General features: G+C 35.1%; 2 protein-coding genes across 2 annotated transcripts in view; both read left to right on the forward strand.

Annotated features, from left to right (window-relative positions):
• Positions 1 to 17,011, forward strand: part of LOC137637825 (trichohyalin-like) — a 28,805-nt gene extending 11,794 nt beyond the window's left edge. Inside the window, exons 2-4 of the mRNA XM_068369940.1 lie at positions 2,346 to 2,453; positions 4,955 to 5,021; positions 16,693 to 17,011. Coding sequence (XP_068226041.1) covers positions 2,346 to 2,453; positions 4,955 to 5,021; positions 16,693 to 17,011 — 494 coding nt within the window. The remainder of the gene's footprint in view (positions 1 to 2,345; positions 2,454 to 4,954; positions 5,022 to 16,692) is intronic.
• Positions 17,012 to 17,343: 332 nt separating this feature from the next.
• Positions 17,344 to 17,500, forward strand: part of LOC137637836 (uncharacterized) — a 9,551-nt gene continuing 9,394 nt past the window's right edge. Inside the window, exon 1 of the mRNA XM_068369949.1 lies at positions 17,344 to 17,367. Within this exon, the coding sequence (XP_068226050.1) occupies positions 17,344 to 17,367 (24 nt within the window). The remainder of the gene's footprint in view (positions 17,368 to 17,500) is intronic.

Here is a 17,500-nt window from a genome sequence, read left to right on the forward strand (position 1 = left end):
TAAAGTTTTCAGGCATCCTGACATCTAAGGTCATTGGAGAGAGAGAGAGAGAGAGAGAGAGTGATTGATTTAAAGTTTTCAGGCATCCTGACATCTAAGGTCATTGGAGAGAGAGAGAGAGAGAGAGAGAGAGAGAGATTTAAAGATTTCAGGCATCCTGACATCTCAGGTCATTGACAGAGAGAGAGAGAGAGAGAGAGAGAGAGAGAGATAGTGATTGATTTAAAGTTTTCAGGCATCCTGACATCTCAGGTCATTGACACAGAGAGAGAGAGAGAGAGAGAGAGAGAGATTTAAAGATTTCAGGCATCCTGACATCTTAGGTCATTGACGCAGAGAGAGAGAGAGAGAGAGAGAGAGAGAGAGAGAATCTTTTTTTTTAACTGTAATGCATATATGTATTTTTCATTAGCATTATACTGGATATTACATATCAAATATTACTAAACATAATGTATGTATGAACTTCTTTTAAACATTTTCATTACTGCATTAGGATTACTATTTAAAGGGTTTATAATTGAATTAGTTCATTATGCATGTTGCATAAGATTTTTCATAACTCTGACCATCCTTTACATTCAGATCTCCCTGGACAATTCCATCCTGTTCGTAATACTAAGAGGGCAGTTAATTCTAATAGCCAGGCCTTCTCCATCATGAGGCTCAATACTACACAGTATTCTAGAAGTTTTATTCCAGCTGTGACCAAGTTGTGGAATGATCTTCCTAATCGGGTAGTTGAATCAGTAGAACTTCAAAAGTTCAAAGTTGCAGAAAATTTTTTCATGTTGAATAGGCTGACATAAGTCTTTTTATAGTTTATATATGACATATCTGTTTTGACGTTGTTATTGTTTTTAGAATTATTTATTGTTAATTTGTTCTCATCATTTATTTATTTCCTTATTTCCTTTCCTCACTGAGCTATTTTCCCTGTTGGAGCCCTTGGACTTATAGTATCTTGCTTCTCCAACTAGGGTTGTAGCTTGGCTAGTAATAATAATAATAATAATAATAATAATAATAATAATAATAATAATAATAAATCTGCCCGATGTACTGGGCGGATCGCAAGGCCTTGAAGAGGCGAGATTCCCAAAACCTTCCAGGAGTTAACTAAAATACGGCGACAAAATTTACAATTTTATTATAAAAATAAACTCTGATACAAGACAAACAAATTCTCAAGCATTCACACGACTTGATGAAAAACAAGACTGACCTGGTAATGTAACACATGCTCTTCAAGCACAAAGTCCACACCGGACTCATTAAAAAACTGAAAATAGTGACAATTCGAATTCAATACACAACGAATCACACACCAAATATCCCTATTCTCATTTAACTCAGGATTCAGATCCCCAATCACAAGGATCTCTACATTAAACTGCGATATAAAAACTACATGTCTTTCACACAAATTTATACTACAACCAACCTGGTACACGAGGTAGAGAGAAGAGACTAACTAATAAATGACTTATCTTTAGGGGGGAGATGAAGCAAAGAGGCCGAGTGAGGGTCGGCAGCTTCGTAGAAAACTTCGTTTTCCCGCGTTAACTAAAGTTTCCTTAGCAAAGTGGAGGGAAATCTTAGTTTATTTATTTGCAAGGGGTTTGACAATGCCTTTTTATTTACTACAAGATCGTAAATCAGTTAAGGCTTTTCTTTAGATACAAGGGTAGGCTTAAGGCTTCGGCTGAGGGCCAGAATTTGTCCATATCCAATGACTTGGAAAGTCATTGACACTAAACACATACATAAGACATTTTTGTCATGTTGCCTCAATTTTACGTTAGATTCATCATTGATATATCATAAACAGTCAATTTCCATAACACTCGCTCCTTCCCCACCAGGTGGTTAAGATTTAGGTCCCAATACAGTCGTGTATCAAACCTCAGTCTCTCGCCCGCGAGATCCCCCAGCCTGCCCTTATTTGACGAAACGTTCTTGAAGTCAAATGGCGGGACTTTCGAATGGCCAGTTCGAAAATTCCCGACATAACTATAAGGCTTGGCTGTTCTGCTTTGTGCGGTCAAATTACAAACGGCAGCCGCAAGAGTACTTATCGAGAAACCATGAATAGGTGTTTTTTGATAGATTATACTGTTCTGTATCGCGAATGACTGGATCCACAAATGTAAAACACATGAATATCGAGGGCCAACTCTAATTGATATTAGAAATTTGACTTGATAATTCAGATTAGAGTTAATAACATGTTGTAAAACAAATAAAATCAAAAGGGGTTTAATCAAAATCGATGATCACTTTAACCTCTACATCATGCCTTTATTCTCACAAATTACATAGTCTTCATTGGGCCATCTTTTCAGGTTATGCAAGGTTAAATGCTGAAAGAAGGGGGTTAGTCAAAAACAATGTAAACCATAACAGGAACAATTTACATGAAGCATTTACTTGGTTATCCCACGAATGGAAGGGTTAGTCAAACATATAGAAAACAGAAAATCCACCAAAGGTTGAAAAATTAAGACAAAAGGTATAGTGAGGTATGGCAGGACTTTACAACAAGAACATGATTATCCCACGAATAAAGGGTTAGTCAAAACATAGACAATGATTAACTGAATCGTGTCAAATGTCCATTAAGATTGCCAAAAACTAAATACAACACAATGGACATGAAGGTTGTAAACAAGAATGTTCATAACCAGATAGTGACATAAATTAATTAAATGAAATTACCTAGTTATTGATTAACTAAGGGGGTAATGTGGCCATATATTTACACTATTTCAAATCTCGTAAATTTCCGAATTTTTGGCTCAGGTATGGCTCAGCCTTGGTGGCAGACGAAGAGGAAAGAGCGTCAAGTTTGTAAGATTTACTTTTCTGGGAAGGACGTTCAACGAGGTGCTTGATTGCTGCTGGTTCAAGTCAAGACGCTCTTTGATTTGACTTGCTATTTCTCTATAGGACAGGCAAGATGATCTCGGCAATCTCCATACTTCCTCGTGATTACTGAGGCTGTTTAGATACAAAAGGACTATGCTAGTTCCACAACTATTTGGTACCATCGGTATGGCTGGAATGGGAGTGTTTTAGCTGAGTGATAGATCATGTCTCTCGAATTCAAACAAATGAAATCGGCGATGTGTGGGACTTTTAAGCCTACCCTGACTTGAGGTAGCATGTTGGATTGGAAAACATGATTAATCTCTCTGTAGAAGCAGAGGTCTTGAAGGATGTCTATAAAGAAGACAAGGAGTAATCCTGTGGCTCCAGAAGAATATACTTACAAATAAAATCTAACTGTCTAACCGCTCTAGCGTATAATACAATGATTGATTTAATGGGAAAAAATGGTTGATGCTTCGGGTGGTGGACAATAAAATTCCTAACTAACATAGACTTAAAAATTATACAGAGATGTAAATAAAATAGGTATAAATCCCAATTCACAAATTATATTCAAGAACAGTAGGCAGATACGTTCCATGTCAAAATTGAACGTAAGAGTAAAAAAGAAAAAAAAAAGAAAAAAAAAAAAAACAAGAAGATCAAGTGTCCATGAAGCGTAAATTAGGTGATCGAGTTAGTGATTACTAGTGTAGTTCAAAAGAGAGTTTAAATCATTTAACTTGAAATACGATGCTTAAGGAAATAGGAACCATAGAGCCATTTCATACAGACATCAAAAGACTACTGCGGAAATCTACCTGTCACGGTGTCAAGAACATTGGATCTCAATAGATAGCAGTAGAAAAGAGAGGGGTAACTAAAAAAAATATTGAAAGAGAGAAACAAGAATTAGCGAATGAAGAGGGTGACCAAAAGAAATCATTCAAGAGATAAATGAAAATAAAAACGATAAAGTGTGAAGATAACTCTTCACAGCTTCCTTAATTTAAATGTGGTCTATGCCTGACTGTGAATACATCTGACCTCTCCTAAGCTCATTCCCTATATACTTCACCAGATTCCCACAAGTGTTTAGGTTGGAAATATTCTAGAACATCAAGATTAACGATATGATACTTACCCCCATCACATTATGAACATACATAGGAAAACATTCCCTAAATTGTCAGTTATTTGTAACTCTAGCAAAAGAAGAAATGACGTGTACACAGAAAAATTCTCCAACTTATCAAAACCTGTAATGTCACACATGCCAAGATATAGGGTTACATTTTGGTTAAAAATTTTAAAAACTACATCTTCAGGGACTTCATGTATGTGTGCTATTGGATACTCAGACACCATACCATTGACAATAATTTTGTATGACAACTGTACTAGGTTTCACTAACTTGACCTGGTACAGATCTAGACACACTGGCACTTGCTTATTCTTCTTTGATTGTAATCATTGTAGATAGACATGGTTTCCTACAAATATAACGACATTGGTACTCATTGCTTTCTGTAGCAGATTTTACATGTATAAATCATACTACCCAGTTGAGTGGCTAAGCAACTTTTGCATACTCATGAGGACCATAAATGGTAATACAGGATGCTATCCGTGCACTAAAAAGAAAGGCGTATCTCTTAGTGATGCATCATATGCAATGTTTAAGACCAGCTCAGCAGTGGGAAGCATAGAATACTAATGATTTGGGTTATAATCCACTAAATAGAATAAAATTTGCACCACTTCCTTATTACAGGACATCATCCGGTCCACTGAAAATCTTATATTTTCATCATCTACATGACTACTTGCATTGCTGTTCATGAACTTAATAACATAATCCAATATCAACCCTTTCCTACTATCTAATCTAGCAATGAGGGAGCATAGTGCTTGAACTTGCCGTCTCGGTACACATGGCATAATTATGAGGTATCAGGTTAATGCATTCACGAATGCAAATACAGTAGTACCTTGGTTTAAGTGACTGCATACGAGAAGATTATTCTATGAGCATACATACTAAAATCAGTTTAAAAAATCAAAAGTTTTCTTTTATTGAAGTATTAGTCAATGTGGAATTGATGCTGCCATTGGCAAATGAAAAGCAACATGGTCTTAATGCTGAAAGGTAGCTACTTATCTGGACTGATGAGAAGCAGTTTGAATGTGATAAGATTTACAAAAACATTATTATTGAAAAAGTAATAGTAGTTGGTAATAGGTTGGCTAAGGCACCAGGCATCAATTGAGATACAACTACTAGAGAGTTATTGGGTCCTTAGACTGGCCAGATAGTACTAGATTGAATCCCTCTATGGGTGCAGCTAATTTTTCATTTGTCTACCCATATACCGATTAGTCTGGCCTATCCTCCTCTCTCCTCATACACCTGACGACACTAAGCTAACGGAAAAATTCTTCTAGTGCAGTGTAATTGTTCAGTGACTACATTCCACTTGGTGTGGATAGAAGAAACTCTTTAGCTATGTTAAGCAGCTCTTCTGGGAGATGGACAATCCAAAATTAAACCATTGTTCTCTAGTCTTGGGTAGTACCATAGACTCTATACCATGGTATTCCAATGTCTTGAGTTGCAGTTCTATTCCTTGAGGGACACTCATTCACAATATTCTATTTGTTTTCTTTAAATGCTGTGTTAGGCAGGCTTAATCGAAGGTGCATGGAGGCCTCATGGTTTATCAGGAGGTTGCCTTTTCCCTATCTATTTCTTTATCTTCTGTAGATATATAAAGTGTGAGAATGTCACATTAACTGACGTTATCATACATCATTCATATCTACAGTGATGTATTATGTATCTCATTTATTATGTCTCTTGTAAATATATACACCCCCTATGTAATCATGTATGTATATGCATCATATTATCTTGTCATCATGCATACTTATCCATTGTATTATTAAGAACGGCAATGCCCCGAGGGCATGGCAACATTGTGCTTTCCTGCCTCGGGGCATCACACACTTTGCTTGTACTTTCGTCCGTCACCCAAGACAGACGTGTTTCCTGCCTGTTGTATATATAATTCCTGTATTGCACCTTCTCAATAGAACTTACGTTGATTTTAAGATTGTGTTTCCTTCCTAACCTCGAAAGGAATCCCCCAAACATCTTCCTCTCTGGTATCAATTTTCAAAGCCATTATTGCTGTCTTACCTTACTAAGCTTTGCGTGGTGTGTCGGCTCTGCCATATTGACCAGCTTTATCTGATATTATGTCTTTAGTTAATGAATTGTATGAGTCCCTTTATGTATATTCATGTACATATTGTTTTTGTTATCACTATCGTTAAATTCGTTTTCAAATATGATGAAACTTTTTGATGCTTTTATTTCTTTATTCTGTGTGGAGCTATTGAGTAAAATCCAGAACAAGTGCGTCGTAGACTTTGTCAATGTCATCTAATGAATGACAATATTTGTGGACTGCATGGTACTATTAAACACTTTAAAAAGTTGCCTTCAGACAGTATGATATTCTATTATACTCAGAAGCTTTGGTTTCTCAAATTAGGCACTCTTCTAAGCTCTTTATTACTGGTTAAGAAGCCAATAATTTTGAAATGGCATGCCATTCCTAGGGCAAGGTGTAACAGACCAGATTTGTCTTAGAATAACTATAATCAACTAAGAGCTGTTGCTGAGAGAGTCTATGCTTCAAATGAAAAGAAATACAATTTTGCCATAAAAAACCCCCTTTCTGGTACAATCCAGGAACATAAATGATGGGCTACCCTTAAAGCTGCACTCTTTGGTGTAGGCCTTGACTTAACAGTTCCTTCTTTACTTAAACCAGATGACTCAGCCACTCACTGTTCGAAGGAAAGGGCAACCCCTTTGGCTGGTATGTTTGACAATAAGTAAAGCAATGAGAAACTCATTCTTCCTCATTCCTTTTTTCATAAGGCTAAACTAACTAGTTTAGCTTTTCAGTCGTGTCATATTTAAGCACCCTTGATGGATTTTGATACATAAGGGGATGTAGACCCAAACGGCCTTTTACTTTGTTTTTTATAAAGAGTACTAATCTCTTATTTCTTAACTTGTGTGTTATTTTTCACAAGTTAGTAAGATGAGGTTCTTTATGCACTTGTTTGGGAATTGATAATATTACTCAATTAGATGAATGTGTGTGTGGTAGCTCTAGCTCTGCTGATTAAAGTTTTTGAGCATCTTTTGGTAAAAAATCTAAATATGTATGCTGAAGGTAATAATCTGTTCCTTGGATTACACCTTATTTCTCGCAAGGGCCACATAGATTATGATGCTCTTTTTACAATTTTCAGTGCTGTACAAAAATCCCTTGATTGAGATCAGGAATTTCGTATGATTGGCCTTGATTTTATTACTACCTTTGACAATGTGTGACAATGTTGTTCAATTATTTCTTTATGTATGTTGCATACTATTTTTTTTCATAGTTTTGACCATCCTTTAAATATAGATCTTCCCATCCTGTACCATTCTGTGCATAGTACTATGATATAGGTATGCAGCTGATTTTAACCGTTATGTTCTTCATGATTCTCAACACCACACAATATTCTAAAGGTTTTATTCCAGCTGTTACTTTCTAATCTCGCTATTGAATCGTTGGATCTTCAGTACTTCAAACTTGCAGTAACGGTTTTTATAATGAATAGGTAGACATAAAACTCTCTTCATAGTCTATATATGACAAATCTATTTTAACATTGTTAGTGATTTTAAAACACTTCATATTTTTGATTCGTTACTTCATATATATAGTTTTCTTATTTCATAATTTCCTTTCCTCAATTAACTATTTTTCCCGTTAGAGCCCATTAAAGAAAATGACAAAACAGTCTACTCTAATTTGGTTCTTTGTTAAAACTGAACACAAAATTGTAAATTAATTGATGCAATTAGTGAAAGTGAATCCCATTTAAGAGAGGGAACTCTTAATAAAATTCCCATGAAGAGAGAATCTCCTTCAAAGCATCAATCTCCTCCTCCTCCTTCTCCTCTTTTGTCTTCCCTAAGTCAGCTACAACTGTCCCCAAAGGTAAAGTACTAATTAATTTGTCAATAGATTTCTATCTTTTATTATGAATTATTGATTTCCATTCATTTTTTTTTTATGTTAGGGACTATAATTTGTTCCTTAGATAACATTGCAGACCTTTAAGAATGAGTGTACAGTATATGTGCATTTATGGGTGTGTGCCATGCATCAAGTGAATTCCCTTTATTTATTATGGGAATTTTTTTTTTTTTTACGAGCATTTTGGCTTGCGAGCTCACTTTCAGAACAGATTAAAAACTAAGGTACCACTGTATATACTTATGTTGCATCGTGCCAATAGGAATATGTTCTACCATGGCCACATGCACCCTTTAGAACAGGGGTGCACAGCTGGCGGACCTTGTCTTTATCATAGGAAACACCAAATATAACCCAACATTAAAAAAAAAAAAAACAAAAAAAAAAAAAAAAAAAAAAAAAAAAAAAAAAAATGAGATCCATAAGCTGTCAGATTCTTGATGATCCCAGATAGGTAAGATTTAAGAAAAGAGGATAACTATATCGATGAACGGAAATCAGACCAGAGCTTTGGTTTAACTTGTGACCGTGGGCAAAAGTCGTTAAGAAGGATTCGACAATATTTCTTTAGGTGTAGTTATTAGCATGGGTTATTGTTCAGGTTGTAACCTACCGGCAACCGTTTCTGTGATTTTATCTTGGCTAATAGTCCGTCTATAGTACAGTCAATCGATGACCAAAAGAAGGCAAACCCACCACAAACTGCAACAGAAACAAAATTGGTAACATATTGTAGCAATTTTTTTCTAGAATGACATACTAAAATCAACTAAAATCAAATTGGTGGATGAGTTTCATTTTTACACAAGAGCGATGGAAGGTTAAATGTCAAAATTACGTTGAAATTTAACAAGCAATGCCGCATTAAACAACATTAACTCACTGGATAATGCCAATAGATAACCTAATTTTGCTTTATTTATTTGGAATTTGTTATTTTAGTGATATATTAATTAAAAAAGAATTCACATTGTACTGAAAATGTTAGTTCTTTGGGGAAATCACTTCGACAATTATTAAAAAATGAAGATTAATAGTCACAATATAGAAATGACAGCCCCACAAGTTGAATTACAGTTGCTATTAAGTTCAATTGTGTATCTAACTTGGTTAATTCCATATCAAATGAGAAGGTTTTTTGCTCTAAATGGTTTTAGTTGAATAGTTTACAGATGCTGTGCCTCGTAGAAACAATAGGCATGTTTCCATCATTTTTAGTTCTAAATACATTTTGATACAAGTGACCTTGTTATAGAGCAAGTTTTGATGAGAAGCCTTAAGACAACTGGTGACCTAACAAGAGGAAGAGGGATGGAAGAATATCTTAAGCTTGTTTGACTATTGTCAAACCCTCTATGATCAGAAATTAATCATGCAATGCGAGAGTTTCATCATCATCTCCTTCTATTGACGCAAAAGGCCTTGGTTACATTTCGTCGGTTGTCCCTATCTTGAGCTCTTGAATCAATACTTCTCCATTCGTCATGCTTCATGCTTCATAGTTCTCAGTCATGTAGGCCTGGGTCTTCCAACTCTTCTATAGTCAAATCAAACCAAAGCGGCGGGTGAGAGAATCTCTCTTCTCAATGCATCGTCTCTACATCAAAATATTTCGGACATCATACATTCAAGACCGCCAGCTGAGGGTATGGACGAACAAATTGATCTGCGGATTAACTGATTTGTCGTGTGTCTTTGTCCGAGTAGAGTTTTGCATTTAAATCGGAAACGTTTTACCTCATTATTTTTGGAGGAAATATAGAGATTATTTCCCTATCTATTGAGTTTTAGTTCTCAGTTTACTGGAATTATTTGCAATTACATTGATTTTATGTACATTTTACATCCTTCATGACATCCTAGTTCTCTCTCTCTCTCTCTCTCTCTCTCTCTCTCTCTCTCTCTCTCTCTCTCTCTCTCTCTCTCTCTCTCTCTCTCATAGACGTGTAGAAGTGGACATTGTAAGTGCTGTCGATTGATTGCCTATACTTATCAAAATATTGCTTTATATAAGAGAGATGAAATGAAGTACCGATTATAAACAAGGTTTGTTTGAAATTACTTTTATGGCTTTTATTGGAGTCCTAATCTTATAAGCTTAAGAAATGGATGGAAGGATTACGGGATTTGTGGCATAGTCCAAGCATTGGCCATTATAAAGGTCATTCACCAATACAATGAAGCATGAAATTGTGTGATAAATTAGATTATGTATATCTCTCTATCTATGTGTACACACACATACACACACACACACACACACATATATATATATATATATATATATATATATATATATACATATATATATATATATATATATATATATATATATATATATATATATATATATGTATATATATATATTATATATATATATACACAAAATTAAAGATAGGGAAACGATCCCAAGAAGAGGACATGTGAGTTTTACGGAGTAATGTTGGTTTGAATGACTCTTAATCTATTAATGCCCTCCCTATGTATCTCTGATTGCCTTACAGGCTATGACCACTGGTCTGAGAAGCAAAAAAAAAAAAAAAAAAAAAAAAGCTCCGGGTAATATAAGTCTTTTCCTCTGACCACTGGAAAAAAAAGCCGAAAAGGAGAATTTATTCGGGATTATGACTGATAGATCCCACCCACCTTTAGGACCTTAATCCATCTTCTGTTTCAGGATTTCTCTATACCGAAATCTTCAGGTAAAATGACCGAAATCGTCAGATGTCGACACGATATATTTTGTGTCTCACCCGCCACTTTGGTTTGGTTTGACTATAGTGCCCTTTGGAGCCCAGTTGAAAGTTTGGTGAATTAATAGCTCTCTCTCTCTCTCTCTCTCTCTCTCTCTCTCTCTCTCTCTCTCTCTCTCTCTCTCTCTCTCTCTCTCTCTCTCTCTTTTCACAAACTATTACAATGGACGAGGTGGGAATAAGGTCTTGAGATCTCTTGCTATTGAGGCATGATCTCATCCACATATGACACTCGAGTAATCGCTCTTATAGTTTCATTTCTAATCCTGTCCAGCCATTTAACTCCCAAAATCCTCCTGTCCATACAGTAGCACCAATCTCACTAAACTGATATATAGCCTGATCTTTATATGTAATTTCAGACGAATACTAGAAATACAAAGGTCACTTGGCAAAAAATTCATGTGGAAATCTATTATCTATTCATGCTTTATTAGGGCGTGACGCCATTTCCCGACTGTTTGGTGTAGAAAAATCTGTTGTACTGAAAAAAAATATAAAGTTGTGCATATTTTCAACAACAGGCAGCTGTGTTCAGATCTCCAATAGCTCAAAAAAGATGAAATAATTAGGGCTGGACAAAATGCTTTAGTATTAGTCTACAAAGGAAAGCCTGGGCAAATTCTAGATAGCATTAGATTGGAAACCTTCCACCTAAAGGATTCTTCCAGTCGCACCTATGTTCAACTTCGTAATCTACCTCTTACATCTGCTGCTACTCAATATCATAACTTGAGAGTATACAGCACTCTGAAGTTCAACAATAGTTTGGAGATGAATTACCCCCAAGGGATTGGGGCTGGGTGAATAAAGAAGCACCTTCATTTCAATTGCATCAGATTCACAATCAGCTCCGGCATACTTACTAGAAGCCATTTCTTGCAATTGCAAAAGTGGTTGCAACAGTAGACGATGTGGATGCAGAAAATATGGGCTAGATTGTTCGCTTGCATGTGGGGGAATGCAAGGGTATTCACTGTAGTAATGCCACCCATGCAAATACTGACAATGAAAGTGAAGGTGAATCTGAATTATAATAAAGACTATATGACTAAGACAAACTCTCTGGAACTACATATCAATGGAATTTTGTAAGGTTTTGCAAAATATGGGAAAGTAACCGGAACTGGATAGTAGTTTGGCAAATGTCTACACAATTATATTTGGGGTATCTTATACAACAATGTAATTACTGATTTTGAGCTTCAGCTACAAAAATAAAGTTTATTTAAAGAGAACTACAAATATTATTCGGAAAACCTATTGGAAATGCGGTAAAGTTGCTCAAACTATTTGATTTAGCTACTCAGTTTGAAAATTAAAGGGAATTTTCAATGACAGTATATATTTTTTCATTATGTCATACAAACGGTACATGCCGTAAAAGGTAATAACCATCATTTTATGTAGACTAAGTAATTTCAAAACAATGGTGCAAGCTGTATTACACTAGACATATGTTAATGGAGAAATTTTGCTTGGATTTATACACAAAATTGGTGTGGAGAGTAGTTCATGTTGCATAAACGTTGAATACAGGTTATGGCAAAATTTGGTTAAACTTAGTTATCAGAAATCCTTAACTTTGAGACTGTTCCATCTCTTAGATTTTGGTTGATTTTTAGTATGTTGTTTTGTCGCGCAACATGGGGGAGAAAAATGTGTTTTGTTTCTGTTGTAGTTTGTGGTGGGTATAACACCAGATAGACTGGAGTACGAGGGGATTTGTAAAGATTCTCGGGGACCGGTTTGGATGTACAGTCAGCGGCAAAAGAATAGTTGCTTACCCCACCTTACTTTCACCCCCATTTTCTACAGAGCTTAGAATGTCTGGTGTAAGAGATGATAGTAATGGAAGAGGGAGAATTTACAGCTATCGGGAGTTCTGAGGATAAAATAGGACAAATTTGTTTGAAAGTTAAAGATTTTCTCTTGAAAATTTATATTAAGGATTGAAAATTCTTTATAGTTTTCGAAATCATTTATTTGTTTAACAGGAAATACAATATGCACAAGGTAATAAAACAAATATGAGGACATTTAACAGCAATATATATAAGGAAATCCACGTATACTAGAAATTCTCTCTCTCTCTCTCTCTCTCTCTCTCTCTCTCTCTCTCTCTCTCTCTCTCTCGTAATCTAAACGTACGGTATCATAATAAACTAATTCTAAACAATCAAAAACAAATTTGTTTACGCAATTTCGTTATTGAAGAATACAAAATCGGTGATTAGTGACTAAATTGATGTCTATATAAGCGTCTTGCTCGATAGTTTTGTCATCTAGTAAAAAAAAAAAAAAATTACGGAAGACATGAGCTGGCCACAGGGTTATTGCAGAGAACAATCCAGAGATGGATTAAAAGGTTTAAAGAAGAAACACTTTGGAAACCAGATCTGACAGACCAAGTAGTGGAGGGCCTCATGTAACTACACCTGGCGATGGAAAAGTCTTTCAAAAGCGATAGCTAACAATCCAATGATGTACTTACGTAGCAGAACATACCCGAATCTTGGAACTTCCTTGGCACCTAAGCACCTTTAGACGATGCATCCATAAAGCTTATATTAGTTGCTATATCCCTGCTGGTTAGGAAACTTTTTAGTAACAGCAAAGAGTGTCGCCTTAGATCTGGTTTGCAATATTCTGAAAACTATATATTTTCACTGATGAAAGATACTTCACTTCCGTAGAAGCATGAACAAGGACCATAGAAGAAGAGGCAACACCCGCTATGAAGCAAAAATATTAAAGAAAGGAGCATGAGTGGAAGAATCGGTGTTGATTTCCTGGGGGTGAATGTGGGCTGTGGAACATGGGGACATTTAAAGGATGGGAGTCTATGTGACGTGACCCGAATACTATATTTGACAAAATATAGTTTTTGATCTATCAGACTATCTGGACGTCTCGATGAAGTTATGGATGATGGAGGTAAATGGACATATAACTAAACACGGTGGTTTTGTTAAAATTCATATTTTGTATATAAATCATATACTTAAACAATAGGTGATTTTATTCAAATTTATATTGATGTTTACTATTAGTTTTCACGAATATTAAGATATAATTAATCTAATAGAATTTGAAATTAACACATTGCATATCTTATTATTTTGAAAATCGTAGAAATCATGAATTAAGGAAAGTTGTTGAGATTCATAAGAATAATCATGCAGAAATTCGACTTATGTCATAAGTTGTATATATGAATATTTGCTGACTTGTTGAATAAAAGATAAAGAAAATGTCTAGATCTGTTCATTATCTAATCAGCATGATGTTTCTGTCAATGCTCTGGTATCTGTAACATGTAACATATGAAAAAAAAAAAAGATTATGGTAATAGAAATGATAACGATCAGTACAAGCCCCTTAGGAAAATCACTTATAGAATTTATTTCCCACGAATTATTATGAGATCCAAAGAACAATCAAATGATAACTAAAATTATAAAGATAATATCCCAATATAGAGATGTTTTCATAAGGTAAGTAATTGCCATTGTATAAGAACATCAATATAGTCATATTCTGGTTGAAGTTCTCTAACAGAAGTTCATTTAGCACGAAGACGTTGTTCTTAGATTCGCCTAAAACTTACGTAAAACATAGGAATTATGACCAAGCGCGATGATTGTAACTTTACTTATTATCATTTGAAAAAAATTAAAGACTGATTTTAAAAGAATATGACAGGTTTATCCTATTTGAGCTCATAATTCGTGCGGTTTTTTAAATGCTGTTATTAAATTATTTCATAATTTTTAGTACTTTGATCATTTCCCCCAGTTTATAGAAATATAGAATATCAAAACGTAATTTCAATGTTGAGTTAAAATAACAAATTTTTTTTAAGAAGTGAAAAAACTGTAACTGCTTGTCACTTTCATTCTTTCCCTCAACCCGGTGTCCCCCAAATGCTTCGCCCTTTTATTTCTTCCGTAACTTCACTTCCCCAATATGGGGACGTCTCTAACCTTGGTTAATCCTCCTAGTCTCTAACCCTGGAGGAAAAATATCTAACCCTTTTTGTTTCTATCGTCTCTTGGATTTTAGGGAGTCAGTGAATCAGAGGGTGGCTATACTTCTTTTGCCGCTGACTGTACAGATCTCTAGACTTGCTCCCGTGGGCCGATGGTCAGGGGAGCTCATGGCTGGTGCTAAACAACAAGGGAAAACTTGCCGTTGGCTAAGATTATTTCACAGAATCGCTTAGTTACAACCAGGACAATAATCTATGTTGATGACTACACCTAAAAATTATTATCGAATCCTTCTTGATGAAGATTACCCAAGGTCACAGTTTAAACCTAAGCCCTGGTCTGTTTTCCGTTAATCCCATATTTTCCGCTTTTTTTTTTTTTTTTTTTTAATTGAGCCTATCTGGAATCATCATGAAACTGAGAGCTTGGGGATTCCCTTCTCATTGTATATTAATTCTCATCCTTAGTCGGTCTATGCTAATATTAAGACATAAGAGCTAACTCAAATCATGTCTTTTCAATTTTCCTTTCATTGTTATAATAAATATCTTGTTTATCATGTGTTGGGTTTTGGGATTTCTTCAAAAACACACAAACACACACATACACACACGCGCGCACACACACACACACACACACACACACACACACACACATATATATATATATATATATATATACATATATATATATATATATATATATATATATATATATGTGTGTGTGTGTGTGTGTGTGTGTATTTATATATATATATATATATATATATATATATATTTATATATATATATATAAATTTACATTATATGTATGTGTGTGCGTATATATGCATATGTGTCTAAGTGGGGTTACCTTAACCTGGTGAAATCACCATATTCAGCAAAGCTGTACTAGTCAGGGCCACCCATACTAGGTTGGTTTGCTGTAAGCGATTACACGAAAATTTCCCACCATCACCAATCCGCACTGGCTTGCGATCTGATGACAACTGGCCAAACTCCAGATATGAATTGATGAGCACTGATAGTTTTTTAGTAATTTCAAAGAATCTTGTTGGAAGGGATAAAAATATATCAATATTGTAGTGTTTTCAGATCAATTTTTCTTAGTAGTGCCTCTAGTACTTCTGTGGAACAAAAGTCAGGTTGCAAAAGAAAGCTTGAAGATGAACATGGAAAATTTCAAGAAATATTGACAGGTAAATATACTGTATATCATTGTGGAAAACAATGAAAAGAAAAAAAAATATTTAGCCTGATATGCCAGAATAATATTGCGGTTTGTTAGGAATATAATTTACAAAGGCATTATCTGTCAATGCACAAGTCATAGGGTTGGTGAACTGAAGAACGCAGAAAAATAAACCACCATTTTAAGGTTTGGATGTTCAGAAAAACAGGTTTATTCAGAAAAATGAGGAAGCGTAGGACAGAACGGAATTGAGCCTTTACAAAGAGAGATTTCATTAAAAAGTGTATTTTGTTTGCTGCTCAAAAACTTTCTCCAGTTGATTTGAAAAAGTGTTGTAATATCAGCTTGAATTGTATGACAGTGCAACGTCGTATTGTTGATTTGTCGGGGTGATATAGTGGACCAGTTGAAGGAGAAAGGTAAACAATTTGTGGTCTTCCCCCTCTCCACTGATGAATCGTCTGATTTTACATATACAGCTCAGCTACTTGGATTTGTATGTAGTGCAACATATGAGTTTTCTATTCATGATTAATTTGTTGGGCTCAATTCATCGAAAAGTCAGGCAACTGGTATCTATTTACTTAATGAACCTTTACAACAAATTTCAGGAATTGAGTTAATTTTGGGGAAGTTACTGTATAATAGACTGATAGTGTTCCTGTAAAGATAGGTAAGCAGAATGGATTGGTGCAGCTATTAATTGAACACCTTAGATAGGGAAAATGTGACTTAAGATATTTTTATTGTATAATATATCAACAAAATTTGTGTAGAAAACAACTAGACTTTGATAATGTAATAAAAGTTGTAGTTTCCACAGTCAGCTCCATAAAGCCACGTTCAGCTTGGCATCACCGGCAATTCAAGCGATTTCTTGAAATTGAAGTACAATATGACCATTTAGTGTTTTCCCCTCACGTAATGTGGGTAAGCAGAGGGAATACACTGCAAAGTATTCAGGATGAAATTAAGACATTTCTCAATGAAAAGAATATGATATTACCAGATCTTGAAAATATTGACCGGCTTTGTTATATGTCATATTTTGTTGATCTCATAAGCCATTTAAATAATATGAATGCTTATGAGTAGCAGAGACAAGGGACAAGACGATTTCCTAGAGACCGACATATATATAGGCTACATAAGATCAGTGCTCAAGCCTCCTTTCCACCAAAGCAAGGACCAGAGATAGTAAGGCAATGGCTGGTGAGTACTCAGCAGGTCAACAGATAAGCTTCCACAAACATCTCATTTCTACCTCAAAAGGAGGGTGAAATTGCGGACCCTGCTTGAACCTATTAGACTTGACTATTTCCCGAACCCCAAACCAACAGAATGAGTCTTGGAAGTTTCTAATAGGTTACTACACATGAATTGTGAATAAATGAAACCTGCTGATACGTATAATTGGAATTATAATAATGGAGGATAAAAAGAGTGAAGAGGTGAGTCGCAGGACAATAAAACCGTAAAAGATAGCAGGGGTGTATAAATGTTTGGCAGACAACTGCAGAGTATATGGATATCGGGATGGAAATATATGAAGGGATAATTGAACCAACTTTTCTCTAAGGAAGT

The sequence above is a fragment of the Palaemon carinicauda genome, chromosome 1 (genome assembly GCF_036898095.1).
Source record: "Palaemon carinicauda isolate YSFRI2023 chromosome 1, ASM3689809v2, whole genome shotgun sequence".
Lineage (NCBI taxonomy): Eukaryota > Metazoa > Arthropoda > Malacostraca > Decapoda > Palaemonidae > Palaemon > Palaemon carinicauda.